Here is a 17,364-nt window from a genome sequence, read left to right as displayed (position 1 = left end):
CTAACTCAGCCATATTTATTGATATTGGTTAATTAAGTAGGCAATTACAAAATTTGGAAGATTTTGATAAATTGAATGTTCAAGCTATTTTCTGGGAGCAAAAATTATAAAGAGTAAATCTGCATTTTACATTTACTTTGCATTGAATCTTCTCCTATATATATATATATATATATATATATATATTTGTTTTTTTCTCTCCTTTTCTTTTCACTTTTGATACTTATGTAGGTTGAACTTCTTAATTTTGTGATCACCACATATTTATGTCCTTTTTTTTTTTGTTTTAAATACTTTTTGGTAAGATTATGTAACTCTTCCATCTCTTGGTCTGAGGTTCTAATTTTATCTTCAAGCGCATATAGTTTTCATCTTAGGTGATTTTAGATAATTTTTATCTGCTTAAAAGTTTTTTATTTTTTTTATTTTTAAATATAATTCAAGACAAGAAAGTAACATATGATTTTGATAGTCGAAATCTAGTTGAAACATTACTTACCCACTTACCCCCAAGTATCAGCGGTTTTACAATCATAACGTCAAAATTTAACTTTTTGTAATGTCGGTATCCTATATTTCAGCACCTTTTAATTCCACCAGTCCATTAATATTTTATTTTTTATTTTTTCTAAATATGGAACTTCCATTGATAAAATTTCATGAGCATAAAACTCTTATAACACAAAGCATATAGTTTCGAAAAATCATAGCCAAAAGCTATGAAGGTTATAAAGTCATAGAAATGACTTCAAGCTTCCTCTAATCCATGTACAATTACATTTAGGAACAGATCTGCTTCGTGCAGACTAGATTTAGGACATGGATCGCCCAAATACAAAAACAAAAATAAAAAATAACTAGAAACTAAAAATCTGGCCATGAGAGTTAAGCCCCCATATCGATCTACTCCATCCTTCACCCGACAAACAAAATAAAAAACAAAAACCCCACAAGCAGTAGCGGAGGAGCACGACATCGTAGACATACCTTCGGAAGACACGCCTTGACCGAAAAAGACGATTAGATTAAGGTTGAAGAGACTGGATTTGGATCTAGATCTACAAACTAGATCTAAAACAACCCGTCAGAAATGGAGACCGAAGGAGCCTATAGAGAATACACCGAACACTGCTACCATGAAAGGAGAAGAGGGAAGATCTAGATCTTCCCTCCTCTTAAAGTTCTTCTTGGTATTGTCTAAAAGAAAAACAAGGAGAGGGAGAGAGAGATTAATTCTAGAGAGAAGACAAAGCCTCACTTTCTAGAATCGTTTATTCCGATAAGTTATGTTAATGTTATCCATTAATATTTTTTATTAAATCTTAATGGATGACGCCAAAATGCTCAAAATATCTATTTTTAATTTCTTTTACGAAAAAAATAAAAATAAAAATAAAATTTCCCTTGGCTCGTGGGTCAGCCGTAGGTTTAGACTAGTCGTGGGCTTGGTGAACTGAACCTAGGGTACCAGACCCACAACCAAGCGGTAAACCATAAATGGTATGAGTGAAATTAAAAGGGGTTGAAATATGAGATACTAACATTACAAAAATTAAAACTTTAAAGTTATAATTACAAAACCTTTGATACTTTGGGCGGGTAAAATAAAGTTTCTCCCAAAATCTTCTGGGGCCTACTTTTCTTTGCTTATTGTATTTAAGATAATGTGCCATGTGCAAATGCAATTAGGATGCAAAAATCACTTTCCCGACTTCCAAATAGTTCTAACATAATTAATTTTGGGGAAACTTCACTTACACCTCCTATACTTTTACGCTTTTTGTAGACACCCCCCATTGTTCAAAAGCTCTCACTTTGATGTATCAAACTTTCGTTTCATTCCAAATACCTCCTATCGTTAGCTTTTGCAGTTAAATCAAACTGTAGATTTAGTAAAAGACCTTTATACCCCCATTTTTTTAAAAATTTCAAATTTACCCTTATTTATAAATAAATAATAATTATTATAATTATTATATTAAAAAAAATAATAAAAAAAAGTTACCCCCGGTGGGTCAAACACAATCAACTTTTTTTTTTTAAATTTTAATTTTTATTAATATATAATAATAATAATATGACCCGTGGGTCACAATACGGGTCGGTTAGATCCACCGGTAAACCCACGGGTCAGGATTTAATATATATATATATATATATATATATATATAAAATAAAAAATAAGGGCAAAATTGGAATTTTACACCCGTTAGGATTTTTCGTAAAATCCTAACGAAAGGGGCAAAGTGAAAGGAAACAAAAGTTGGATATATCAAAGTGAGAGTTTTTGAACGATAGGGAGGTGTGCAAAAAGCACAAAAGTATAGGGGATAAGTGAAGTTTCCTCATTAATTTTTGTTCCTAAGAGATAACTCAATCGGTTGAAGATTACACCTCATGAAGTAGATGTTACTAATTTGAATCTCCCTCCCCTCTTATGCAGACATGTTTAATTTTTTTAATTAATTAATTAATTAATTTTTAATACAAACAGGTTTTCCTTCACTGAACAAACCAACTCAAAAAATTCAAAACCTGAGTCTTAATTTACATATTTTTAATGTGCAAAAAATTATTTAAAAGGTAACTCGGACTTACACTTGATCCACGAAAAAGAAAAAGATAAAATAGAAGAAGATAAAAAATTAAAGAAGCGTGTATTAAATTTTCATGGTTTTCAAATTTGTCACAAATAAATTTATGCTTAGTGCGGTTGAATTAAATTAAGATAACAGTTTTAATTCTTTTCCATGCTTATTATTTTTCAAAATAGTACAAAAAGCTTATATATATATATATATATATATATATATATATATATATAAAGGAGGTTGTACATAACTAATTGAATCCGAAATCGATGAACCAATCTACCCGAATTGATCCGACCCGCCAAAAATATCAGAGACAAGAAGTAAAGAGATAAAAGGCTAAAGAGCAGAGAGCTTAGTTTGCCATGAAAGCATAAGAAGTTGAAGCAGCTATGGAAATTTTCTCTCCCTCAGCCATAATCACAAAACCCCATATATTTCCAAGCAAAGCTTACAAAACCCAACCCCAAAATCCCACTATAAACATCAAATTCTCCAATCCGCCAAACAAAAGGAACCACCTTTATCTCTCTTTTTCTAATTCTTCTTTCATTTCTTTTGTATGTCTCTCTACCACATCAACAACAAATACATTAACTTCCAGTTCCCTTTCTTTGTCTTCCACTCCATGTGACAACCACCATTGGCTGGTGCTCATGGAGGCTCCTCCACAAGGCGTCAATTCCAAGCCAGAAGTTATTGACTACTACGTTAAGACCTTAAAAAGAGTTTTGGGCAGGTGGGTATGTTTCATTTCTTGTCACATTACAGTGTTTGGTTTTGGTCTGAGTTCTGCTTTGGTTGTGGTTTTGAACAGTGAGAAGGATGCTCAGATGTGTATATATGATGCTTCTTGGGATACCCAGTTCGGCTTTTGCTGTGACATTGATGAAGAAACTTCCCGCGAGCTCGCCGGTAAGTTTCTAGTCTTTTTCACTTTCTTTGATTCGATTCTAGTTTGCAGTAGACCGAATCATCTGACTGTGCTTCAATTCTGTATCTTATTGATGCTTTAGATTTTGTGTTTGGTGAGAAATTGAAATTGTGAGAAGTGTTGTTAATTTATTATTACCATTAATGTTCAGTGAGTGTCTTGTAGGCTTACCGGGGGTTTTATCGGTTAGGCCTGACCCAGATTATAGTTCTGTTAAAAATACATTTGGTTCTTCAATCATTCAATCAAGTATTCTATCAAGCTCACAAATTGGAAGTATTGTGTTGTTTCCTTTGGGGAATACCAAACACTGGCTTGTCCGAATGGCCATGCCGGGCGTTGGAGTTGTTACAAAGGCTCAAATGGTCGATTATTATGGTCAAACACTGACCAAGGTTTTGGGGAAGTAAGTAAACAACGTTTGAGCTTCTTGTTTTTCCCCTGTTCTATTTGATTGTGCCATTTCCATCAGAGCATCATTTTGTTCTCTTCACCCTGAAATTGGAGTAATAATTTTTTTAGTGAGAAGGATGCACAAATGTGTATATATCATGTTTCTTGGCAGTCAAACTTTGGATTCTGTTGTGAACTTGACGACGAATGTGCACAGGAACTAGCTGGTTAGTATTTGTGTTTACTCTCTTTATTTGCTACATGAGTAATTCTAAATGTCACCCTCATGTTTTTCTTCTGTCATCCCAAAACTGATGTGACTTTTAAAATTACTATTGGATCAAAATTCAATAGTAATTTATCCTCCTATGTTTGTGATATTGATGTATTTAATGCTTCCATATGGTGCAGGTGTACCTGGTGTTTTATCTGTTCAGCCAGACAAGAATTTTGAGTCAAAGAATAAGGATTATGGAGGTTTTTCCCTTTGTTTTATTTAAATACAACCTTTTTCATGTAATATTATTTGCAATTCTAACCTTAGAGAAGATATAATATCATCCATGCTTTCGCCTGCTTAGAATTTTACTTCTCTCTTTGAGCATGATTGTATATATTGAAATCTTGACCTCAGACGTATATTAAATATATGAACTAATTAATTTCGAGCACTCTTTTTCCTTTTTGGGTCTTCTGATCATTGCTGCTTGATAGGCCTGTGTGTCAATGAAAGTAAATAACAGTAGCACTATTAAGCATTATTTGTGCCAGTGTCGCAACAAATATGTGTTTTCGAGATGATAATCCTTAATTAGCTAAATTGTTTGTGCAATGAAATTGTATAGCGGATGAACTTCTTTGTAGCAGAGATGAGTCTTTTCCCTGGTTCAACTCGTGCTTCGTACTTGAGAAGACTTAGTAATGTATAGCAAATGAAAATTACGTAGCAGAACATATTCTTGAGTTTGTGGTAGAGCATGACCTTGCAATGGAATGCAATCAATCTCAATTAATGACTTTATAAAAGTGGACTGAAATTTGATACAGACGGTGAAGGTTGTAAAATGAGCTTTACCGCAAGGAAACGACAAGAAGATGAAGAGAATGGTGCTGTCCTCTGGCAGAACTTGACTATAGACAGAAAAGATTTGTTTACCTGACGGGCAGTATCTTGTCAGGTATGAGGTGAACAGCTAGAGTAGCAGGCAATTAAACTTTCAATTTTAGGTAAACTTTAAGCACTTGGGAGATGATTTAGTTTCTAAAATTACACAAAATATGAAGTATGAACTATAGCCATGATAATTAAAACTAAGACACTTAATAACATATGGCTTGCAGAAGATTTACCAATATAAGCAGATTTGGAAGGTATGTGATGCTGGGGTAAGAAAGAGGTGAGTGTAGCCAATCTCGTAGTAGAAAATGTCTTGCACAGTTGCTAGAAGTCTTGAACAAGAAAAAAAGAATTTAGATGATTGAGGAAGAGAGATGCCTAATATCTTTGCAAGGGAAGGTGTGACTTAAAAGGCAGGGGTCCAATTTGTTATATTTTTAAATGGAAATCTTGCAGCTAGGTGGACTTTAGCTGTGGGTGATAACTATGAGTGGATAGAAGATTCAAATACCATGGTAAATGAGGGGGAAAGTAAATTGCTTAGTCTATGATCTTCGAGTTTTAGTAGTGAAAGTTAAGGGGAAAGAGATTATAATCCATAATCCTTGAAAAGTGATCTCATAGTGGATGTTTAACATTGTAATGCCATGTATGGTGAAACATTTCACTATTCTGTGTCGAGGAAGACTTGAACTTCTGTAGCAACTGGTTTATATAGGAAAATGGCCTCAGGCTTATTTCTTTTTGTATTAATTAAGTCTAAGTGCTTTCTCCTTTTCTTCTTATGGACAACAACAATGGGTCAAATACTCACTTTGGATAATCTTAGAAGGTGGGGGTTTCATCTAGTTAACTGGTGTTGCCTTTGCAAAAAGAATGAGGAAACTATTAATCATCCTTTCATCCATTGCGAGTACTCTGCTATCCTCTGTTACTTAGTTCTTAACATTTTTGGGGTCTCTTGGGTCATGCCTAGTAACATCCCACGGTTGCTCCATTGCTGAAAATTTCGAGGGCGGGGTCACCTTAAAGAGGCTATCTGGAAAGTTATTCTTACTTTCTTAATGTGGAGCATTTGGAGGGAGCAATCGGCGTCTCTTTGAGGATAGTGAGTCCAATGTACTTTTAAAAAAATCCTTGTTTTTGAGGTCTCTTTGGGCTTGGGTTTTTATATATGTTCCTTCTTTTGTCTCAGGAAATTTGGTAGATTTGATATGCTTTTTAGATTGTACTAGCCTCTAGGGTCCTGGTTCTCTTGTATACTTTTCATGTATGAGGGCTTTGTCCCCTTTTTCTATAAAATTTTTGTTATTCGTCACAAAAAAAAAAAAAAAAAAAAATTAAGTCTCAACTCTAAATAGCATGTCATATATCCTTTTTAATGACTTAAATAGCAGGCCATATAAAAAAAGGAGATTTGAGTGTATATGCTACAACATTTATGGGGATACTTTGGTGTTGGTTAGTTATGCGAATGAGTGGAAAGGAAATGATGCAATACGAGAATTAGTGAGCATGTTACAATACCATAATAATTAACAAAAAAATTGTTTTAATTCCTAACTCAATTGCTCTGAAACATGCTGGGGCCAGGAGTGGTTAGTCCAACTTAGTCAATGATGATGCATGTGATACTGTCAAGGTGATTCTGTTGGGCAGAACAGAAACCTTCAATGGTTAAATGCAAAGCATATTTTACTGCTAGTTGAAGGTCAATATATTCAGGGAGAGGGAGTGAATGACACCCACTCCCCCCTCCAAAAAAAAAAAAGAAAAAAAAAAAGAAAGGAAAACAACACCCCATATTCCATAGGCAATGGAGAGCCTGCTTTATGTACTTGCAATGATATGAAACTTGGATTATATTAATGTCACTCTATTAATGTACGTTAACATAATACCAATAGTAATTTAGGGATGGTTGTAGATAAGATATGCATAACAGGGTAGAGTATTCAATGATATCTAAAATAAAAGTCAGATGTAATTGCAATCGAAGTAGAAGAATTGTTAGTGGCTTGTTATATGATACTGATCTTTATGGGTGGAGAATAAGTGATGGTGGTCGTTTAAATGATATTACGACATGAGGCTCTAAACAGCCCAAGTTGATATCCTTATCCATAACATGATGAAGAAATTTTGTAGCATAATTTGTCAAGGATCAATTTTTTGTCTCCAAAAGTTTTTTAAATTTCTGGCTGTAAATTCAAAATAAATCATACAGTTTCTTGATCAGCTGTGATTTCTGTTACCAAGTACCTGAAGAGAATTAGCACATTAGTTTCCATAGCGCCTTTGTGGTTCTATCACACGACCTTTATCAGTGGATTTTCTTAGTGTATAACTCTGGCATCCGAGATTGATTTGTTGTGTTTTATTGAGTTCTAAAGTGTTTAACTTCTCTTGTAACCGCGAGGCCTATTTCTTATGTTATGTTCGGGGGTTGGGGATGTACCTTAACAGTGAGATTCAGAACACATCATGTATCCCTGCAACAATATGGGGATAAGTGATTCCATAATCCACTTGTCTAATTCTTCCAAACATCAAAAAGCCAAACACACTTCAATTGATGTCAGTATTAGAAATATCTTGTCATTCTTCCCTATTCTCCAAATTTCTTCCGTGCTTAAATTCTAAAATTTCAGTTCTTTCATAAGGAGGCTAAGGATAGAGTAAATGTTTGGGATCACTGTCAAATCAACACTTACAGCCCATAATCAAGCTGACTTATCCTCACTGTGTAGTCATGAAGTACACAATGAGTGCTTGCACTGAACGCTTGTGGGTTGTTGGATGCCATTCAATAAGTTACTATCCCTGTCTATAGGTTAATCCCACCATATCCTATTCTCATAATCTTACAACAATTTATTCAATTTTGCAGTTTAGGATTTTGACAGATCATGAATGCTTGCTGAACAACCATTACCTCTTAACTGTTAGATTAGATTCTGAATTCTTCCACAAAAGAGACTTAATTGATGCAATGTTTACCAGGTGCTGGAGTCTCATTGTTTAATGTTTCTATCGTGGTTCTTTATAATGTTTCTTAATGTTTTCCCAGTAGAAAATTTGGAAGTGGTGATTGAATAAGTAGAATTGATATAACTATCATTGTGCTTAAATTATAAACTATTCTAACTATAATTCTTGGTTTTCTTTATAAGAATCCAATTCTCGGTGAACCATTTCCAATGTTTTCCATGGCATTCAGATTTTATCTAAAGTTTACCACTGCAACAATATTTTCCTTTGTAGAGTAAACAAGGTGTATTTTCCAGGTAATAATCTACAGAAGTCTACAGATCTGCCAGACTCTTCAGAAGCAACTCAAACCATCCCTATAAAAACAAAGAAACTGTTTATTACTGGTATGTTGCAACTTGGACATTGACATGTAGATTCCTTGCTTGTAAATGTGATATTTTAGCAGTCCACTTTATGGGAATTATTCAAGACAAACAATCTTTTGGTAATTTATGGACATACTTCTTCTCAAATAATTCTTTGTAAAATTTTGCTTTTCTGAATTTTATCTAATTAAAATATGTTTTTATCTTGTCTCCCAAAATACCATCAAGCACACTATGGTTTCTCCCCTTTATGGGAGCATATAATTTTCTTTCATCATAATTTCTATTCAGCAGCTTTTCTTGTGTGCCCGAAACTCCAGGTCTCCCTCTTTTCTTATTCGCTAATGACACTCTACCTATAAACAGGCTTGTCGTTTTATACGTCGGAGAAGACTTTACGAGCAGCATTTGAGGGCTTTGGTGAGCTTGTTGAAGGTATTTTTGCATTTCCATGATCATAAAAAGAGATGTTTCAGTTCCTTAGCAAGGTATGCTCACACCGATGGACTGCTTTCTTAACAGTTAAAATTATAATGGACAAAATTTCTAAAAGATCCAAAGGCTATGCGTTTATAGAGTACACTACAGAGGAGGCTGCTAGTGCAGCGCTCAAAGAGATGAATGGCAAGGTCAGTCAGTCTGCACCCTTCCCATCGAATTAGGATTCTCTTCAATTAGTTATATTGGAAGAGTATTTTTGTCCCCTCAAAAACTAAAAAGACAAAAATACCTCTCAAATATAACTAACTAGATATTATCCAGTTCAAATGAACTAGAGAGGATCTTGTTCCCTTCTCATCACCCCCAATCCTCCTTTCTCTGAAGGCTGAGCCCTACTCTTTCTTACTGGTGCTTGCAGATCATTAATGGGTGGATGATAGTGGTTGATGTTGCCAAAAGTAACCCACCAAGATACAGCAGAGGCTGTCCCACATAGGAATTCTTGTGAGAGAGAGAGAGAATATGTAGCCACTGCCATCAAAGTCAGGCAAGAATTTCATGCTATTGCGCTCAAGGTGTTGGGCTATTCTGCAAACCAGGCACTTCAATTTTGTACATTGAGTACCTGTAAGAGATCTTGTTTGCCAAACAGTAGTTGCATCAACATTGTGAGATAAAAATGTAGTCTGCATCAATTAATAATGTGTTTTTTTTTTTTAATTGTAAATTCAAGCAGGCTCAGACAGTTTATGAAAACAAAAACGATTATCATGTAAAGCGCATCGAGGAGAAAAACCTAGGTTTGAGACATTTGAATTGCCTTACTCTTTCTAGGTTTGTTTCATGTGTAACTTTTCTAGCGGTTCATTTCTGATCATTTGATCCTTGCTGGAAAGAAAGATATGTATATTGCCATTATGAGAGAATTTGAATGGAAATGACATCACTGTTACATAGTGATACTTTTTTTTTTAATGGTTTTTATTTGTATGTTGTGATACAAGTTTTAGGCCACCAAGTGACGTGGAACATGCCACATCTGATTAAAAAAAAAATAAAAAATGAAAAACCTTTAATCCCTCCCCCCGGTAATATAACTCATTTTTTCCCAAATTTTTTTCTAAACCCACTTTCTCCCCCACCGTGCGTTCGTCTTCACCACCGCCGCTGATCACCTCTAACACCTTAATGGAATGCTGATGCTCGTCAAGCGACCTCTGCTGATGCTAGCGTCAATCATCATGACTCAGCTCTCCCAAAATGTTCCCTCATCGTCAGTTTTACCACAACCGTCCATCAGCTCCACCACCACCGGGAAGGCTGCAGCTTGACACCTACAATCAGTACCCCTCAAACAGTTGCTGCCCACGATTCTAATAAGCTCACATTCCTCAAAAGTTTTCTCTTTGGTGTTTTTGGATTTGTTATATTTATATATTTTTGTTGATGACATGAGGGGGAGATTGTTATTATTGGATGTAATTTAGATTTGTTCCTACTTTCTCTCAATCATATGGTCTCTCTCAACCAGAATTTGCAAGTTTTCAATTGAATCTGAATTGGGTTTGTGGGTTTTCGTTCGTTGTGTGAGGTGGTGTTTATAGATCTAAGTGGTTGGTTGATGCGCAAAAAAAATGTAATGGATTCTTGAGTTGCATCAATCTTTATTTTATGGGCTGAAGTAGTAAAGACCTTGATTTGGGAATTGCTCATCTTTTATTGGATTTTTTGTCACTTTTTTTTTTTTACCTTCTTCGAATAATAATGCTAAATTCTCATTGATGAATCAATCAAGAGAAGAAAGCTCCATCAAAACAATGTCACGAATACAATAAGGAATATCATCTACCCAATTCATATTTATGACATCTCGCGTTGCCGCCTTAGCTAAACTATGGCCGCTTTGTTCGCATCCCTCCACACGTGACATATTTTTTGTCACTTTTGAAGAGTTCTCTCAGAGTAAGGTTTTTTTTGTTTTTTTTTATCAATGTTTGAAGGGGCAACAACCCCTTCAGGTCCTCAAGTAGATCCGCCACTGACTACCATCAATGTTTTATAATTTCTATCAAAAAGAAAGCCATAAACATAATATATATATATATATATATATATATATACCGTCAATTGCTATTTCAACATCACTCTCATAATTAGTGTAGATCATCGAATTTCAACTATATGGATTATAGTAAATGGTAAAGTTTTCTTTTAAATTAGATTAAAGAAAATTTCTTTTAATTCAGTCTATTAAATTAATACATATTTTAAAAATATATATGAGAATAAAAACTTTAAAGACAGTCATTTAATAGAATTCCTCCAATAAAATTTTGAATAAAACTTTATCTTATAGCAGTAGCTATGGAAATTTTCTCTCCGACAGCAACAATCACAAAACCCCATCATCCATAATTGCTCAAAACCATGGTAGCTCAAAAAGGAACTTTTCTGGTCAGCTTAATCAACTTGTAACTTAAGATCACTAGATGCTAAGCTTTGGCTTCAATTTTGGTACACCAAAGTCCATTGTGCATCTTACTAGCGCTAGATTCCAAGCTAGTAGTAAGTTAAGGCTAGTCACTAGATGCCGAGCTAGCGATTTCAAAACATGCTATTTAATAATTCCAAAATGCAATTAATTAATGAAAACATGATTTTTAAAAGTGCAGTTAAGTATTTAGTAAAATCATGATTTTTAAAAAGAGTTGATTAACATTTAAAAACGCATGTTCTTATGTGCGGGTTTGAAAACGTAAATTATTTCATGTTTTAAAACCCTATTTTTGTCAAATGTAGTTCTAAATGGAATACGTTTTGCAATTTTGTTTAAAAACGCATTATTGGCATTGGAAATCATGGCCAAACACACTTAGTTTGTAATTAATGAAGAAAATGAGAAAAAGAACCACTTTTGTATATGACTTGAATTTTCAAGTCATCACTTTTGTAGTGCGGGCCCAACATAGTCCTTTTACCCCTTAGATTGGTTTTGTGGTGTTTTTGTCTTATTAGTTTTCTATGAGTACTCTTTATACAAGCTGATTTTGGAGTGCTAATTTGACCGACTTCAGGGCTTACAGAAGGAGCAACAATTCAGCCTTCGGAAAATAAGCATAGCCAAATAGAAAGAGAGCTTGTGTGACCTCACTTCGTATTCTCACGGTGTTTCTACCTTACAACACTTAGAGAAAATAGAATTTTTCTTGTATTATTTTTTCTCTTTTTTGTGAGAGCGAATTTGGTTGTATTGGGGTTTTGGGCTTTGAGTAATTTTTTCCCTACTATCTTTTATACTCCATCTCTTGTAAGTAAATTTTGTCCAGGTCGTCTTCGTTAGTGGATGTAGGCTTGCTACGTACGCAGAACCACTTAAATTTTGGTGTCTTGTGTGATTTATTTTTTGTCTATTATGTTATTTTCTGCTTCTTTAGGATTCTGAATTTAGTTCCGTACACAACAAGTTTTGATTATGGAATATGTTGCATACCTGATACAACGTATTGGAAACACAAGAATTTTTTTACAAGATTGATTTCATAAAAGTTTAGCTATTCTTGAAACTGAGTTTCAAGTTTATGCCTAAAGAGTATGAAATTGTGAAAAGTTTTCTTAAGAATTCTTTGGTTAGCAATAAATGATTTTTTATTCTGTTTAAATCATTTGATTGCTTGTGAGTTATTGTGATGATTGAAAAATCATACAAGGGTGGTACCATGGTTGAAAAACTAAAAATACCACATAAAGGTTTGGCACATAATAATTTTGTTTCTAGCTACTCTCTAGTTTTGAAAATAGTTATTGTGAGACTACACTGATCATAATCATATTCAATCATCAAAGAGAAAATCTAATGGGGGAGTCAATTCCTCAAGAATAAGAAAGAACATTTTTGTCCATTATCAATTTCTCAAGAATAGGTGAAAGTACCTTGTGATCGTTCTTTCCATTGTGCATATATTTTACGTGCAAGATTTAATGGTTGATTTGAAAAAAAAAATATACGGAGATGCACAAGAAATGTAAAAAAGATAATTTCTGTAAACTTTATTGCTTTATTAAGAGTACGTAATAGATTCGAGGCACTTGGAACACAAATCCAAGCAATGTATTATTATATTATAGACTTGACATAAAAATCCTCTCTTCCCATATCCTACACTTGTGCGAGTTGGTTGACGTCAAACGGATAAACATCACTTGGAGACTGGGCTTTGTATGCTCTTTCGCCATACACCGCATATACGGCGTCAGTCGGATGGATTCCGTCCCAATATTTATAGTTGGTCCGATTACTGCATATCTTTCCAAATGGAACGCATATTAAATTTAGCAATGTTTCACAGCAGGAAACATTCGCAACCTTGGAAGCTGACACAAAATTCCATCTCAATCTCATTAGTACTAAATCTATAAAGAATATATATTATGAGATTTGAAGAGGCAATATAAATACCTATAGGTGGGCTGGACTCAATTCCAGAAACATTTATGAAGATGAAAGTAGCATTGGTTAGATTGGTATTGAGTTGAGCCACGAGTGATTTAAGCCCAACGTTGAAAAGTTGGGTTGCATTGTTGATGTTGTCCACACATGCAGAGCCATTGCTTCCACTTCCACATGAACTCCGTTCAAATGGAATATTACCTAACGCAGCCAGCCCAAAAAGGGCAAATTTCCTTGCCCCAGACTTGTACAAAGTCTAGCATCAACAGAGCCATTAATTAGGAGAAAATATGAGAACCTTTCATTACACTCTCAACTATAAATGGTTTTTCAATCCTTAACTTCCACATTTACAAATTTTCAATGTTAATATCTCACGTTTTGAATCTTTTAATTTCATCTATTTGTTTCTTAAAATGCCCAAAACGTCCTTTTTTTTTTTTTTTTTTTTTTTTTTTTTTTTTTAATAAAAAAAAAAGTGAAAATTTAAAATTAAAATTCTTGTGACCCATGCCCACACCATAGGTCTGTGATCCCCTAGCTAATCGTGGATCACCAGTATTTTGAATTTTCACAAACGGGTGCTGCATTCTAGGCATTTTAACAAAAAAAAATTAGTAAATTAAAAGGGGCCGAAACATGAGATACTGATATTGCAAATTTTTAAACTTTAAGATCATAATTGCAAAACAGATTATATTCCAAGGGTGTAAGTGAAGTTTGCTAGAGATATATATAAAAAAAAAAAATAAAAAAAAAAATAGTATGAAGAAAGCGTGCTAATTACCTGTAACTGCTGAGATAATTGTTGATTGAGAACAACAGCATATTGTTGTGGAGTGTATATGCGGCTAGTAGTGTAGTACTGCGGAAAAAAGTAGTTGTCAATGTAGTCGTTAGTACCTATTGCAACAGAGAATATGCACTTGCTTAGGTACTCTGCGGTTGACATGTTTCGATTTCCCAACGTCTTGTTGATCTGCGACAACGTAATTTGGTAATTTTTCAACTGCATATCCATGCTTATTATATCACCCTGCAATCATAAGACAATGTTTTATGTTTTTTTACCCAAAGATATGACACCGTTGCACATGCATGTGAGAAGCATTTGAAAAAGGAAAAGCTATTGCCAAGAATAGAAAAAAGTAGAATCATATTTCTCAATTTGGTACCAACACATTTGAAAAAAAAAAATTGAAGCATTTCAGTAATGATTTTTAGGTACTTTCATTTCCATAAAATTGGTACACAATTTTCTGAGGAGAATCCTCTCCATTTTAAGTAACAAGGAAATAAGTTATGTCATGGTCCATATGAAGGCTCCATTTTTAGCAAAAAGGTAATATCGAAACACATAATCACTCGAAAGGGATGGACAAGGAAAGTTAGAGCTGAAGAAGGTCAGAAGGTATAAAATTAAAAGATTCAAAACCAAGCTTTTGAAGTTTTTATTTATGATTGTTTGTACGTTTATAGAATGACAACATTAAGGGAAAAATATAAAAAAGCTTCCTAAACTATCAGCCATTTGCAATATAACCTCTCAATGTTCAAAAGGTATCAAAGTAGCCTCCAAACTACCGAAATGTATAAAAAATGCCACTTATTTTTTTATATTCTTATAATACTCCTATTTTTTTAACAAATAAAATAATAAAATAATTGTAAAGAAAACCAAACAATTTTTAAAAATAAAAAAAAACCAATGGGCAAACAAAAACAATTTTTTTTTGGAATAAATAATAAATAATTAGTCACTTTAGTTGGCTTAAATTACAAATTGCTTCATGTTATATTAAAGTAAAATCAAAGGTACGGTTCTTGAAATATTCCAAAAAAAAAGGGTACTAAAGTAGCCCATCAAACTGCCAAATTGATTTTACTTTAATATGATATGAAGCAATTTGTAATTTAGGCCAACTCCAGTGACAAATTATTTATTTATTCTAAAAAAAAAATTTTTATTTTATTTTATTTTTTGTATTTATTCGCCCATTGGTTTTATTTTTATTTTTAAAAAATTGTTTGGTTTTTTTTTTTTTTTTTTTTTTTTTTTTTTTTTTTAAATTGTTTGGTTTTTTCTACAATTATTTTAAATTTTATTTGTTAAAAGAATAGGGGTATTATAGGAATATAAAAAATAAGTGGCATTTTTGATACATTTTGGTAGTTTGGGAGGCTACTTTAGTACCTTATAAACATTGAAGGGCTATATTGCAAACGGCCGATAATTTGAGGGGCTTTTTTTTTTATATTTTTCTCCAACATTAATAAAATGTGGAGGGACGTAGGACAAATGGCTGATGCTATTGGAAATGGCAGCTATAATTATAACGGTCTTTAAGGTAAGTAGTAAAATTTCTTGTCAAATAAGTTTTGATCTGCACAAAAGACATAACGATTTGGCATTGTTTGTGAGAGAGATGCAGTGAAATAAACATGCATGTGAAATCCTCCATGGAGAATGGGAGGAAAATATTTTCACAAATCCGAAGGCAAAGAAGCTAAGAAAATATTCTTTTTGTAATCATTTTTAGAAAGAAAAGTACAAGTCAGCAATCATATTTTAAATAGAAAATGAAAGTGAATAGTTATAATGTTGAGTCTAATGTAAATATTTTTAAAAAGTAATTAACTAAAATAGAAAACAAAATAATTTTTCGCTAAATGTTTGCCGAGTTGAATGTGTATGCTCTATATATTGCTAGCTTGATGACGGTAAATTCCAATAATTACGTAGATTCTTCCAGTTTCATGGCGAATTCCAGCTGAACCAGATGCGTAATTGACACCTCTCAGTATTTCCTCGCCTCTAGCAGTAGCAAAGGGTGGGATGTATTCATCGAATCCCAGATTTTGAGCTGTGATGAGAGAGTGTTCAAAAGCATCAGACTTTCGGAAATCACAAGAAAGATTCAACACAAACTTAATTTAGAATATATAAAGGCAGAAAAAGTGGTTTAAATTTTTAGTTTATGCAAAAATAAACTTAAATCTAAAGAGGAAAAAATTATATATGAAAGGGCAAAATGCAGACCAAGGACATCGAGCATGTTCCGACCGTTGGAAAACCTTCCCGTAGGCCCCTTGGGGAAATCAACCCCATAGGGTAAATAATTGGCTTTTGTCAATGTCAAACGATTGTTGTTGTTCCCATCATCCGACAAGGATTCCCCGAACACGTAGAGACAAGGTACTTGTGGATCTCCAACTGCATTACAATGTTGTTGCAAGTTTGATAGCAGCAAGAAAATAAGCAGCATCCAAAACAATGACTTGAGTTGAGATGCCATTGACAACCAAAACAAGTAAAGCTTAAAGGATCTGATAGATTGAAGGCCGGTGTAGTACAAAGATCATGAACATGAGAGAACTATTTATAGCCTCCACCAAAGTTTCTAGTGAGCTACTAAATAAAAATAAATTTTTGAATATAAAGAATTTGATAGATTGGCCCTCACCCAAAGTAAGTCTACACATCCTCCCCCTATCCTATGTGGCTATAATTTGTTGTTAATACCAAATAATACAATATTCAAAATTGGAATGGTTGATACGCAACCCCTATGGTAAATTGGTGTGTAGATTAATATCATAGGGACATTACAAATTGAGTGTCAGATTCAACAAAATAAGTACAATTTAGTCCAAACTGCACACCGCATACCTTAATCGGCTTAGTCTAACATGCCCCATTAAGCTAAAAAAATTAAGATAAGAAAAATAGAATAGATTGAATTTGATAATTTAGGAAGGAAATATTAATTGCCTTCGTGACCTTAGCCTTAAGCTAAGCTAATTGATCATTCCTTTGTGGGTTTAATGGGGGAGTAAATCAATAGAGTAATGCCAAGGATTATCATTTTATTCTCTTTTTATCCTCCTAGCTAAAGTTGATGTGACTTTTAAAATTACCATTAAATTTTAGATGAATCATACTTGAATTTTGATCAAATAGTGATTTTGAAAGCCACATCAGCTTGAGAAGGATAAAAAGATGGTCCCTAGTATTACTCAAATCTATAAGTCATATTTATCAAAAAAAAAAAAAAAAAAAAAATCTATAATACAAGCCAAGG

The 17,364-nt window shown here is 33.5% G+C and overlaps 2 protein-coding genes across 3 annotated transcripts; one reads left to right on the top strand and one right to left on the bottom strand.

Moving 5' to 3' along the window:
* Positions 1-2,962: 2,962 nt before the first annotated feature.
* Positions 2,963-9,808, top strand: LOC132167569 (organelle RRM domain-containing protein 1, chloroplastic). Of its 2 annotated transcripts, XM_088513322.1 has the most exons (9): positions 2,963-3,330; positions 3,409-3,506; positions 3,691-3,931; positions 4,048-4,145; positions 4,330-4,395; positions 8,323-8,412; positions 8,761-8,829; positions 8,917-9,023; positions 9,254-9,808. In XM_088513322.1, exons 1-9 carry the CDS (start codon positions 2,984-2,986, stop codon positions 9,329-9,331), a joined length of 1,194 nt encoding a protein of 397 aa, XP_088369448.1. In that variant the 5' UTR covers positions 2,963-2,983; the 3' UTR covers positions 9,332-9,808. The 2 variants fall into 2 exon arrangements, with proteins under 2 accessions (XP_088369448.1, XP_088369447.1); XM_088513321.1 differs by having other exon boundaries at positions 2,963-3,506.
* Positions 9,809-12,858: 3,050 nt separating this feature from the next.
* On the bottom strand, positions 12,859-16,622 carry LOC132167568 (GDSL esterase/lipase At1g29670-like). The gene is made up of 5 exons (XM_059578579.2): positions 16,323-16,622; positions 16,022-16,146; positions 14,070-14,318; positions 13,292-13,538; positions 12,859-13,206 (listed from the first exon to the last, which is right to left on the bottom strand). Exons 1-5 carry the CDS (start codon positions 16,576-16,578, stop codon positions 12,992-12,994), a joined length of 1,092 nt encoding a protein of 363 aa, XP_059434562.2. The 5' UTR covers positions 16,579-16,622; the 3' UTR covers positions 12,859-12,991.
* Positions 16,623-17,364: the final 742 nt, after the last annotated feature.

Source organism: Corylus avellana, chromosome 2, assembly GCF_965113065.1.
Source record: "Corylus avellana chromosome 2, dhCorAvel1.hap1.2, whole genome shotgun sequence".
Taxonomy (NCBI): Eukaryota; Viridiplantae; Streptophyta; class Magnoliopsida; order Fagales; family Betulaceae; genus Corylus; species Corylus avellana.
The sequence above is the reverse complement of the archived record's forward strand: the minus strand, read 5'-3'. Positions and strand labels throughout refer to the sequence as shown.